Source organism: Rhinopithecus roxellana, chromosome 16 (assembly GCF_007565055.1).
Source record: "Rhinopithecus roxellana isolate Shanxi Qingling chromosome 16, ASM756505v1, whole genome shotgun sequence".
Classification (NCBI taxonomy): domain Eukaryota; kingdom Metazoa; phylum Chordata; class Mammalia; order Primates; family Cercopithecidae; genus Rhinopithecus; species Rhinopithecus roxellana.
Window position 1 is genome coordinate 117,924,835 of NC_044564.1, and position 13,621 is coordinate 117,938,455.

At 40.3% G+C, this 13,621-nt stretch overlaps 1 protein-coding gene across 2 annotated transcripts in view; it reads right to left on the reverse strand.

Annotated features, from left to right (window-relative positions):
* The window catches only part of PAPPA (pappalysin 1), a 250,880-nt gene that overhangs the window by 99,332 nt on the left and 137,927 nt on the right, over positions 1-13,621 (reverse strand). For both annotated transcript variants that reach the window (XR_004053931.1, XM_030919309.1), the window contains exon 10: positions 76-269. Coding sequence is in view for 1 of the 2 variants with exons in the window: in XM_030919309.1 (XP_030775169.1) it covers positions 76-269 (194 nt within the window). In the remaining variant the exon portion in view is untranslated. The remainder of the gene's footprint in view (positions 1-75; positions 270-13,621) is intronic.

A 13,621-nucleotide genomic window follows, 5' to 3' on the forward strand; every position in this document is an offset into this window, starting at 1 on the left:
AAGTGAGTAGCCTTGTGGGGCATAGCGGAGATTTTGAATGTCTGCAGGAAATGTCACACATGGTTAGGATCTTACCTGGGATGCTGCTGGCTGTCCGATGATGACCCAGCCTGGGCACTGCTGGTCTTGATGAGATACTGAAGCATTGGATGCCCATTGATCCAGGAATCCCTGGGGCGTGTAGACACCACAGTCCTTAATGCTGGTTTTTTGTTCAAACTCTTCACATACCCCATCACCATCATGGAAATAGCACCGGCTGGGTTCATCTGCAGAAGATTGACATAGAAGGGGAGAGAATAAATAAATATTTGTTCTTTGGCCTCAGCTATCATCAGCAGCTGTAGAATCAGACCACCAAAACCGTTGGCACTGTCAAGCCCATCATCATTAGTCATGATGGACTATTACTCAGTCTTTAAAAAAAGAGGGAAATTCTGTCATCTGCAACAACATGGATGAAGCTTGAGGTCACCATGCTAAGGGAAATAATCCAGTCGCAGAAGGACAAATACTGCATGATTCCACGTATAAGTGGCATCTAAAGTAGGGAAGCTCATAGAAGTAGAAAGTAAAATGGTGGTTTCCAGGGTCTTGGAGGGGGAGGAAATGGAGAGTTGCTTTTCAGTGGTTTATGGTTTCAATTGCACAATATGAAAAAGTTATAGGAATCTACTGTAAAATAGTGTGCTTATAGTTAACGATATTGCACTGTACATTTAAAATATGTAAAGAAGGTAGACCTCATGTTGTGTGTCTATGCTGTAATAGAAAGTTCACAAACACTTTCACCTTCATTACTCCAAATATTCCTCATAAAAACTTTGTGAGGAAAATATTATTCTTTCAGATGAGGAAACTGAGATTCCATACATCTTTAATAACTTGCCCAAGATCACACAGTATGTTAATACCTGATCTGGGTCTCCAACTCAGGCATTCACTTTCCAAGTTCTGAGTGCAGCTGACACAACAGAACTTCACAGATGCAAAATGGGGGTTATTTAACTCCAAAGAGGATTTCAGTTTTGCACTAAAACATGAACTGATTTGCAAGTGACACTTGCTTCAATTCCAGATCTGAAACCAAATTTCTCTGTTACTTTGAACAAGTCTCCTTGCCTCACTGGGCTCAACCATCAGAGCAGAGAAAGAGGTTACACTATTGAGATGCCAAGAACCCTTCCTGTCTAATGCTATAGGCTTCTAAGGGCTTGTCAGATACCCTAGGAGTTTCAGTTAAAGACCAAGTGAATTCTCAAGCTCCCATGTCATCTAAACCACAGCAAGGGCTTCTGTTTGGAATGATTTAAAGCTGCAGCCGGTTGCAATGATTCTCACTTAGCTGCAAGGACAAGGATATCAGAAGCACAAAGCGAGCAGTAGGATGCCTTCTAAGTAGGTATGACCTATGCATGTTTCTTGATATTTCAACACAGAACAATACAAGGAAAAACCTCAATGTGGCCATCCAAAAGAGATCACCTTGTCCACCTTTTTACTAATTCTAGCACCAGCTCTTCTGTGCTATTTTCCCAACTTTTCTAGGCAAAGCTAAATACCACCTCCTGTGTGGGTGCCTATTTTATAAAGATTTCTATCTTAACACTTATCACACTGTGCTGCTATTAAGTCTACATGTTGCAGGACTTCTGAAAGATTCTGAGCTCCTTGAAATATAGTTGCTAGCCAGTGTCTTAGGGTTACTATATAATTTATCATCCAAATTACAGCACTTTGAAAATGACAGTGGTGCTATTAAAAATTACGTCCAAACAAAAGGAACACATCCTGGGAAAATCTGAATCTCTCAGACAAATCAGGATATATGGTCACCCTAAGGCTTCTGTTTGATTTAGAACATTCTTCCACAAAATAATAGAGTGGACCTCTGGAGAGGGCACTGAATTTAGGGCCAAACACCAGGGTTTGGTTTCTGTCCCTTATATTAGCTGTATAACTTTGCACAACTGGCTTCACTTACTTCTTGGCCTCTGCCCCCTGTCCCCAATCTATAATGTAGAAATTATAGTCCCAACCAGGATAACCTCTCAGGATAATCATAGAACTCTAATAGGAAATGAACATAAATGTGCTTTGTACATCCTAGAATAATCATTGAGAGAAAAAAAATACTCTTCTTTTAAGGGGTCGATTTGCTTCTAAGTGGAGGAATTAAATCAGCTTGTGAAATCACTGCTCACTTGAAACACTTTCAAGCAACTTTCCCCTAGCTAGAAAGAGCCCCCACCAAGGAGAAACAAGACAGATTTCTATGACGTTGAGTATCTGAAAAGAAGTCATTGGATTCAGGGGCAGCAGAATGCTGAACGTCTTCCAAGCTGCAAAACCCTTGTTTATTTCTGGTGACAGTTTACCTAGTGAAATACTATTAAAGAAGCCCAAATAGGGCCGGGCACAGTGGCTCATGCCTGTAATCCCAGCATTTTGGGGAGAGCCAAGGCAGGCAGATTGCTTGAGCAATCTGATGAGCCTGAGCAACATGATGATACCCCGTCTCTCCAAAACATACAAAAGTTAGCTGGGCACAGTGGTGCACACCTGTAGTTTCAGCTACTCAGGAGGCCGAGGTGAGAGGATTTATTGAGCCCAGTAGATCAGGGTTGCAGTGAACAGTGATCACACCACTGCACTCCAGCCTGGGTGACAGAGAAAGACCCTGTCTCAAACAAACAAAAAAACAAACAAAAAATAATAAAGAAAAAGAAAGAAAGAACGAGCAAAAGAAACAGAATAAATCAATTCGTTATAAGTGACCAGTAGCATTCATGGCAGTTCAACCATAGAAAGAATATAGGCTCAGCACTTCTCAGTAGCTCCAACCTCTTGTGAATGTGGCCTCTCTACATACCATATAACCTAGGCCCAATCCAAGAGTGACCAGCCATAAATCCAGAGTATACTCTTCAGAAACTCAATACAGAGAACTGAAAAGAGCAAGGGTTTTGACATCAGGCAGAAGTAGGTACAAATCTGAATTCTGCTTCCTATAAGCACTACAAAGATGACATAAATAAAATAACAACGTCTCTGAACTTCATTTTTGTCATCTGAAAAAAAATGGAGGTAATGATGTTTACCCAGCATTGTTGCAGTGATTTCAGATGACTGTGGGTACAATGCTGGCCCCTTCATCCATTTTATCTATGGAAAACTGTGAGCTCGAGGAGGAAGGCATCTGCTTCCAGGTCACAGAGACAGGTGGTAGCAGAGCAAGAAGTAGAAGACTGGCCTTTTTATACCTAGCAGAGAAATCCTCCCCCTACATGCCATAGCTACAGAATGACGAAAACAGCCTCTTGGAAATAAGATCATAGGGGTGCCTAACTCTTGGTATCACTGTCTTCTCCTCCAATATAAATAAAAATAGGGTTAGATTACGTTTTCTATAAGGGTAAGATCTAGTCTCTAAAATAACTTAATTTCCTTAGCAAAAAACCTCTCAGAATGACAGAATTGGGGTTAGATTTTAGTTCTTCTAAAGGCTAATTTCTTCCTGATTATGTTTAAGACCACAATAAATTTGTCTGCTAGGTCAGCAGAACCTGAGAATGGAGGAAAGGTAGAAATAGACATAGGTAGGTAAACAGGTATGTAGGCAGGTCGATAAGTAGATAGATGATATGTAGATAGGTAAAGGAAGAGTTAAAAGACAGAAAACAAAGATGGAGTTAAAAAGAAAGCAAGGGAGAGAGAGAGAAAGAAAGAGAGAAGGTGCAGTTTCTTTCCAAGATTCTGCTGACAAAGCTATTGTGAGTCCCTTTTTAAAATAACATCCTTGGACACAGCTATTCAGTTTCTGTTGCTACTAGTGTCCCGGGGGCCCTTCAGCTACATCTGCCAGCCCGTGTCTGGGGAATTCTCTCTCCCTCTTTACTCCCTTTGCCCCAAGCACAGAAGAGAACAGAGTGAGGAATGGAATACAAATGTGCAGCCAGAAAAAACAAAGACAGCAACAACAAAACATTAAAACAAACTGGTCTTGTTTTCATTACATCAATTTACTTGGTGCTCCTTAAATACTTTATGCTTGATGCTGAGCAGGTTGTAGTGAAAAGAGTCTGAAGTCAATACCAAGGTCAAATAACTTCCATGTAGTAGCTAGGTGGCATTGATAATAATAATACAGTACATTTCATTGTGAGGGGTACTATGAAAATTATACACAGACATACACATGCATGTGCACATGCACACACTTTTATACACATACACATTCTGAAAACATAATACACTTTCAATAAATGTTTGTTGAATGAATGAATGAATGACCAAAATCTGGCATCCCCGATGTATATACTCTCATCCAAATATAGTTTAAACTCTGCACTCTTTGACTGTTTTCTTTAGACTGCGCCTTAGGGAGAAGGAAATGGAGCTGTAAGCCAGGTGGTGACTAGCTGATAGTGGGATTGCACTGGGCACTCTGATTTCTCCATCCCACGCCATCTTCCCCTCACATCAGGGAATTCCTCACTTCAGATTCATTCCCTTTCATGTGGTGACACATTTAGAAATCTGCTCTATCCAGCTAGGAGACTTGACGTGGGTGGGGTGCCATTAGCAAAGTCTGTCTTCCCCAGTTGAGATTTCATATGCCAGAAACTTTCTTTTCCTTTTGGAAGAAAAGAGTTCAGCTTCAAAAGCCTGAGGCAGATGGACTTTCTGTAAGTGAACAGACATAGTTGATACTGCCACCAGTTGACTTTTATTTTCATTTGTCTGGGGCATCAAGGTGAAATGCCATGTCCCTGAGTTTCTGAGGCACGTCTGCAGGACACTATTTAAGATACACAGAGATTATTATTCTCATTTGAAAGCTTGGAAGACCAAATCTTAGGAAAATGAGATTAGTTTACCTTGAAGTATAAGCAAAGGCTCAGGTTAGCGCTATTGTTAAGAGTTCTTTTATTTATTTATTTTTTTGAAACGGAGTCTTGCTCTGTCTCTGGGGCCGGTGGCCAGATCTCAGCTCACTGCAAGCTCCGCCTCCCAGGTTTACACCATTCTCCTGCCTCAGCCTCCAGAGTAGCTGGGACTACAGGCGCCCGACACCTCGCCCGGCTAGTTTTTTGTATTTTTAGTAGAGACGGGGTTTCACGGTGTTAGCCAGGATGGTCTCGATCTCCTGACCTCGTGATCCACCCGTCTCGGCCTCCCAAAGTGCTGGGATTACAGGCTTGAGCCACCGCGCCCGGCCCCGGCAAGAGTTCTTATCGTTGAAGTCGGAAACGCTGGATTCAAGCTCCTGATCTATCTCTGATTATTGGTTAATCTTGGACATGGTATTTCACCTCCCTATGCCTCAGTTTCCCCATATACAAAATGAAAACAAAATTACATTTTAGACTTTCTCAACAAGATTCTGAGGATGATCAAATAGCATAACAGACTGAAATGGAAAAATAATACTGGTCTTAAAGACAAAGGGTCTATTCTTAATAATGATGCTAATGAGGTTGGAGTTGGAGAAGTCTGCTTAATTAGAGATTCTACTTTTCTCTACCCAGCCCCAGACCCTAAGGTATCTTGAAGGATAGAAATGATCAAAGAGGATGCATGAGCTATTTTCAATATAAATGTCAAGGAAGCAAGTAAACGAACAAAAGAAAAAGGTAACAACCTAAAGAAAATAATATACTGACTTATATTGGAATGATTTCAATACAATTGGTGGACAATAATTAACTTAGCTGGATTAGAAACTTTGGGAATTTATGACATCACTGGAATCACTCAGGTGAATACGTGACAAAAATAACTAAAGAGGCTAAAGAAGTCAGAGCTGGAGAAGGGAGGAAGAAATTAAATTATTCGTGTCTTCTCAGTACAAGATATGAGGGATAATTTTCACAAAGACTTGCCTTCACATTGACTCTCATCAGTTTCAAAATGTTGAACAGATAGTCATAAGTTATTGGTTACTGTAAAAGCTAACTGAAACCAATGTGTTCTTCAAACAAGGCCTGAGATAATGTATATTCTCCAAGATAGTGGGATAAGTTAAGGTATTTTGGCTATAACTCTTCTACCTGACATATGAATCTTACCATGCTCCTCCTTTGATAGATCCTCACTACTTATAGAGGATCATTTTCCACCGGCCATGGTGGCTCATGCCTGTAATCCCAGCATTTTGGTAGGCTGAGGCGGGCGGATCATCTGAGGTCAGGAGTTTGAGACCAGTCTGGCTAACATGGTGAAACCCTGTGTCTACAAAAAATACAAAAATTAGCCAGGCATGGTGGTGTGTGCCTGTAATCCCAGCTACGCGGGAGGCTGAGGCAAGAGAATTGGTTGAATACGGGAGGTGGTGGTTGCAGTGAGTTGAGATCACACCACTGCACTCCAGCCTGGGTGACAGGGCAAGACTCCATCTCAAAATAAATAAATAAATAAATAAATAAAAATAAATAAAAATAATTTTTAAAAAGATCATTTTCCTTAGCTTGGCATACAAGATCATCCACAAACTTACCTCTTCATGCACATTCTACACCAACAATTCCGTTTCATTTCTCCATGCCCTTACAAAGGTTATTTTTCTCTGCCTGAAATGTGCTTTCCATTTTTCACTTTGCTAACTCCCACTGGTTCTTCAAGGTTCATCTAGAGTATCTCTTTTGCAAGTCTTCTCTATTCTTCATCCCTTTTTCCTGACTCCCACCCTCACTGAGTATCATTCCTGTGTTCTCACAGTTCTCAGATTTCTTCCAGCACAGTTTCCTTACTGTCTGTCTGTGGGTCTGTTTCCTTATCAGGCAGACAAGATCTCTGAGAACAGAATTGTGGAGTCCTTCACAGTAGTATTTCCAACCCATAACAGTGCTCAGAGTAAAGGGGACACCAAGCCAGTGACTGAGGAATATATGACTGGATGAATGACAAATGAAAGCTAACAACGGATTTATCTTAGAGTTCATTTGTTACCACATTATACATAGTCTAAACTAATTAGGTGCTTGTGTACTTTTTTGTAATGCTATTACCGACCATACCATGATAGTACTACAAACCAGATTTCATCAAAACAGAGGCACCTTCTTATAGGATATGTCATACTTTTCCTAAAATATTCATCAGCTTCACTATAAAATTTCCTCAAACCTTGGGATTGCAGTTTTCAAAATTAAACCCCAAGGGATTGCTTCTCAAATATTTCTGAGATGCCCACCTAACAATAAGAACCCAGTCATTCATTTTTTTTATTATTTCAGCAATGAATGAGCAACACATAAGAGCTACCAAAGCTTTCTGGAGATTTTAGGAGTGAGGGCTATTGCAATACCCAGCTAAAATATCTCCTAATCATTAGATGAGAACTGGAGAAGGTTATAAATTCATTTAATCAATATACTAACATCTACTTGTTGTCATGCTGGTGCTGGAAATACATTGATGAATCAGCACAGGACTTTCTCCTATCAGTACTTCTTGGGAAAATGAGAGAAGGTTTCCTTGACAAAATGGTTTGGGGGAAACATCATAGAGGATATAAATAATTTGAGCATGCAAAGAGAGGGGTCTGAGTAAAGGATAAACTTTGACCAATACTTAGTAAGGGAATGTAGTAAAACCTGGAACTAATACATTGAGAAACTGATCTGAAGTTAGATTTAAAAAGGATTGCGATGCCATGTTAAAGAAATTGAAATTATCCCTTAGGAATGAGGAGACTTTGAAAATTTTTCTAAATGAGAAAGTTATTTTGTACTCATAACTTTTACACTGTTAGAGGCAATGAGGTGTTATAACTGATTTTTCTTTTTTTTTTTTTTTGAGATGGAGTCTCACTCTGTCACCCAGGCTAGAGTGCAGTGGCCGGATCTCAGCTCACTGCAAGCTCCGCCTCCCGGGTTTACGCCATTCTCCTGCCTCAGCCTCCCGAGTAGCTGGCCACCTCACCCGGCTAGGTTTTTGTATTTTTAGTAGAGACGGGGTTTCACCGTGTTAGCCAGGATGGTCTCGATCTCCTGACCTAGTGATCCGCCCGTCTCGGCCTCCCAAAGTGCTGGGATTACAGGCTTGAGCCACCGCGCCCGGCCTATAATTGATTTTTCTTAGCACACTTGTCAGTTTCTACTTATTTGAACAAATTACATAGAATTGCTAAGCCTTGGTTTCCTCATCTGAATAATGGTTGAAGGACTGAATGTTTATGAAGCTCAAGTCACTGAATATTAAAGGCGAGTATATAACAACCAAAAATATGTACTTAGTTGTTTCCATAGGCCAGGTACAATGATAAACTATAAGCACAGAGTAATAAATAAAATAGCCACCACTTCTTCCTTTGTGAACTCACAACTAGTAGTAAATGCAAGTAAAGCCCTTAGTACGTAACAGGTGGTCAATAAGTGGCCGATGATGATGATGATCGTGAAGTTGAAAGCAATTATTTCATTTTACTTATGGGAAAGCTGAGTTTCATAAGGTTGAAGTGATTTTCTGAAGCTGTTAGAGGGAATTTCCAGTACAGATAAGACTAGACTGATGGATCTTGAATTTATAATACATGTCAAATATAAATTTGTGTTACAATTTGTAATCCACTGCACCATGCCACCTCATCAGACCCAATTTCTTTTCTTTCTTTCTCTCTCTCTCTCTCTTTCTTTCTTTCTTCAGTCTCGCTCTGTCTCCCAGGCTGGAATGCAATGGCATGATCTCGGCTCACTGCAACCTCTTCCTCCCAGCTTCTAGCATTTCTCCTGTCTGTCCTGAGTAGCTGGGATTACATGCACCCGCCACCACGTCCAGCTAATTTTTGTACTTTTAGTAGAAACATGGTTTCACCATGTTGGTCAGGCTGGTCTTGAACTCCTGACCTCTGGCGATCCACCCCTCTCAGCCTCCCAAAATGCTGGGATTACAGGCATGAGCCACCATGCCTGGTCTATTTTCAATACATAATTCTGGGAGAAAAATAGTTGGTTACCCTTAAGTAAGTCTCAATATTACTTTTGGAAATCTCTGATTTCACTTTTTGTAACATTCACTGGTATTGGCTAAATATAACTAGTCTGGGAAGCTATTGAGGTTACTAATCTTCCAGTCTATTGATGAGCCAAAAAGAAAACCAAACATAGGCCGGGCGCGGTGGCTCAAGCCTGTAATCCCAGCACTTTGGGAGGCCGAGACGGGTGGATCACAAGGTCAGGAGATCGAGACCATCCTGGCTAACATGGTGAAACCCCGTCTCTACTAAAAATACAAAAAACTAGCCGGGCGAGGTGGCGGCGCCTGTAGTCCCAGCTACTCGGGAGGCTGAGGCAGGAGAATGGCGTGAACCTGGGAGACGGAGCTTGCAGTGAGCTGAGATCCGGCCACAGCACTCCAGCTTGGGTGACAGAGCGAGACTCCGTCTCAAAAAATAAAAAAAAAATAATAAAGAAAACCAAACATACATAAAACTACCTGTAGATGGGGAGATGAGAGTTCTTAGTCACTAATTTAGAGCTCAAGGAGAAAGCAAAGATTTTGAAAGTGCACTCTTCTGAAATGAACCTCCTTCCAAAGGATGAGTGGATTTACCTGTCCTTCTAAATTTCTTGCAAACAAAGATAGGACAGCTTTTGAGAAATTAATGTCTATTTCTATTTCTAGATAATAAAACAGTGATTGACATTATGATATTCTCTTTTAGTCCAACGATTACTTCTCAAAAAGGCCTTTAAAGGCCAGAAAAAAAGTAGAATATTTTAAGTTCAGCTGTTTATTTAGGAATGGGTTCAATAACAACAGTCTTTATGCCACATCACAATTCTTTCAAACAGCAACAAAAAGAAAAACCCCCACACACAACAAGCGCGAACTTTGTACTTAAACATTAGTTTCTTGGAACAGGGGGAGCAGGAGTGCTTACCTGCTGAAGGTTTACAAAGGAAAAGCTTGGGTGGGGCTGGGAGGTGGCTATATATTGGCATATGTTTCCTCTGGGACAGAAATATCTTGACTTTATATAGCCTATCTTTCAAAGGCTTCGTGTCAAACCCACATTGCTGACCTCATTTAATTCTATTCAAACCAGGGTTTGTTCTTAACCTCCTCAACCAGATCAGCCTGCTCAGAGTACAAAAGACAGGGTAGTGAGGGCTCCTAATGAACGATGAATCTGCTAACAAGCTTCAGATGCTGATTAGGTCTACTGAATCTGAGGAGTTTAAGTTGGTTTCTGGTTCCTTCAAAGGTTGGCCACATATTCATATGGGCCAGAAATTCCTCCCTGTGTTTCACTGTGAGAATCAAGCATCCTCCACCAAACTGAAGGCACTGGAAAAGAAGATCGTCCCTGGAAGTAGTCACATTATCACGCTAACTCTACACTCAGGCCCATCAAGGAAAGCACCTGTAGCACAGCCTCATATTCTGTCTACTTAGCCCTTACACACTCAAAACTGGTTTTGCATCTTCCTCACCTCAATCCCTTCTTACAAAACAGCTTATGAATCTATGAATGATTTATCTAAAATATGAATATTTTCATGTTTGAAATACTTTTTTTTTTGAGACGGGGTTTTGCTCTTGTTGCCCAGGCTGAAGTGCAATGGCGCAATCTTGGCTCACCGCAACCTCCGCGGGTTCAAGTGATTCTCCTGTCTCAGCCTCCTGAGTAGCTGGGATTACAGGAATGCACCACCAAGCCTGCTAATTTTTTGTATTTTTAATAGAGACAGGGTTTCTCCATGTTGGTCAGGCTGGTCTCAAACTCCTGACCTCAGGTGATCCACCTGCCTTGGCCTCCCAAAGTGCTGGGATTACAGGTGTGAGCCACCATGCCCAGCCTGTTTGAAATACTTAATAGACTCCTACAAAATTTTAACTTCCCCAACTAGCTTTCAAGTCGTTTTGTAGTCTAGCTCCAACTTTCCTACTCATTCTTAGTTCCAACCACACCTCCACCATCAAATACATCCAGTTCTTTCCCAGAACTCACATCTCAGAGCATCTGCCCTTACTTCCTTAGCCTGAAAGGCTGGTCCTGCCTTTGAGTCTTCCATTAAGATTTAATTCTAGCAACTTCGGCTCCATGACATATCTCACTTTTCCACATCACTACTTGTTTGGCACAAACCATTTCCCTTTATTTCCTACATCATTAGTCTCCCAAATCAGCAAAATAGAATATAGCCCATCTAAAGATCTAAAAATTTAAAAACTCTTGAAATATACAAAGTTTTTAAATTAACAAAATTGTAAATCTCCTTTCATTCTGTTACACATCTCCTAAATACTATTTCTCTTACCCCACATTTCTCTTTCTATGATTCACAGTAAAATTTATTGCATCTTCTAAACCAGTGTTATCTACTTTGTCTCCTACACTTCACCCATTGGTTCGCTGCAGTCTAGCTTCTATACTCACCACTCCACCAAAATTAATCTCATTAAGGTCACCATCAACCTAAAAGTTGCTAAAGCTGAGCATAATGTAAAAATCCTCATCTTGCTAGACTGCCTTGAAGCATATAAAGAAGTAGCCCCCTTCTTTCTTCTTGCAGTCCTCCCTCTCTTGACTTCCATGATGTCATGTCATCCTAGTCATCTGGGCTCCTCCCCCGACAGACTCATTTGAGGTCTTCTCCTTCCCTAACTCTACATGAAATGTCGCCAGACTTCAGGGTTAGATGGGGACCCCTTTTTCTTTTCCACCTACAGTTTCTTATCCTGTCTCAGTTTCTAAATAAAAAGTGTTAAAACCTCTATGTGCCAATGACTGAAACATTTATAGCCTTAGATATGACCTCTTCTCTGAATCCCAACTGCCTAAAATTATATCCCTACTAAATATCTACCTATTTAAAGGCATCACAAAATCATCAAAAGATATCAAAAAACATATCTAAAACAAACATCCTGATTTCTCCCCACATTCCCTTTTTCTCCACCTTAGTAAATGACAACACCATAGCTTAACAATGACCAAACCAAAACCTTCCCAGTCACCTGCCCTATTTTTTTTCAGCTCACCCTTTAACACCACACAAACTCCATCAGTACACCTCATAGGCTGCTTTTCCCTGGGACATTTCAAATAGATCTACTTTGTTCTATCACTACCACCCTAATTCAAGCCAACATCACTACTGCAATTCTCACTTAACCAGCCTATCTGCTTCTCTTTTCTCAACCATTTGTTTCCCAACTATCCCTCCTTCAGAACATAGCTATAGTGCTCTTCTAAAAACATAAACTGCACCATGCCATGCCCCTCATCTAAAACTCCTCAATGGCTTATCATCTCATGTGGAAGAGTTCAAAGTCTGTATCCAGGCCTACAAGCCCCTGCTTTACCCCTCCATCTCCTGTTACTGTCCTCCTTGCTCACGACCTTCCATTCATGCATGTATTCATTCATTCATTCATTAATTCATTATTCGTTCATTCATCTAGACATCTATCCACACAAGTGTCTCTTCCTTAAATAAGCATCCAAGAACCTGAACTTGATGTTCACATTTTCTGAAATATCTCTTTCCTGGCTTTTCTCATGACCTCTTCATTATTTAGCAGTCATTTCAAATATTACTTTCTCAAACAACAAGCAGTTAGCTCACATTCTAATTCTCCATCCCCAATGCAAAGTAGCATATCATATTGTTTTATTTCCTTTATAGTAGTATTCACTATCTTAAATACTTTTTAATTTTATTTAAAATAAATAAAACAAAATAAAAAATAAAAAATAAATTTATTTATTATTGTTCCCTGCTCCCATACAACCAACACAAGTTTTATGGAAGATGTTTCAAAGTGCATCTTTTCCATTAGGATCAAGAAAACTACCTGGCTGTCCGGGCGCAGTGGCTCAAGCCTGTAATCCCAGCACTTTGGGAGGCCGAGACGGGCAGATCACGAGGTCAGGAGATCGAGACTATCCTGGCTAACACGGTGAAACCCCATCTCTACTAAAATATACAAAAAACTAGCTGGGCGAGGTGGCGGGCGCCTGTAGTCCCAGCTACTCAGGAGGCTGAGGCAGGAGAATGGCATAAACCCGGGAGGCGGAGCTTGCAGTGAGCTGAGATCTGGCCACTGCACTCCAGTCTGGGCGACAGAGCGAGATTCTGTCTCAAAAAAAAAAAAAAAAAAAAAAAAAAAAAAAAAAAAAAAGAAAACTACCTGGTTATATTATGTCATGTTTAAAAATACATGAATAAGTGAATAAATGAATGAATGATTTTGTACAGCTCTTGAATTCTCAGATATTTCTGGCCCTTGTCTTACTTTAATTAATATCCCGAATACTTAGGATAGTGTCAGTCTCATAGCAGGTACTCAGTAAATGATGAATTAACAAAGTTCTTTTGGAGCTTTAGAATCTCTGTTATCAATGATTCTGAAGATGTCGCAAACATGATTTCAATCTGCTTTAGTAGTATTATGTAAAAATTTTTATGAAAATATTAATTAGAAAGAGCCCAGAGCATAAATCCAAGCACATATTAGGGAGAAAATTCAATTCTATACGAATTGTCTCACAATATATTTTTTTTCCTATGAGACATCATGCCTCACCATCTGTCTTAAATATTGTTTTATTTTCTATCCTAACTGCATTTGAAAAGAAATGGAATATCTGGATAGGAAAGGTAGCACA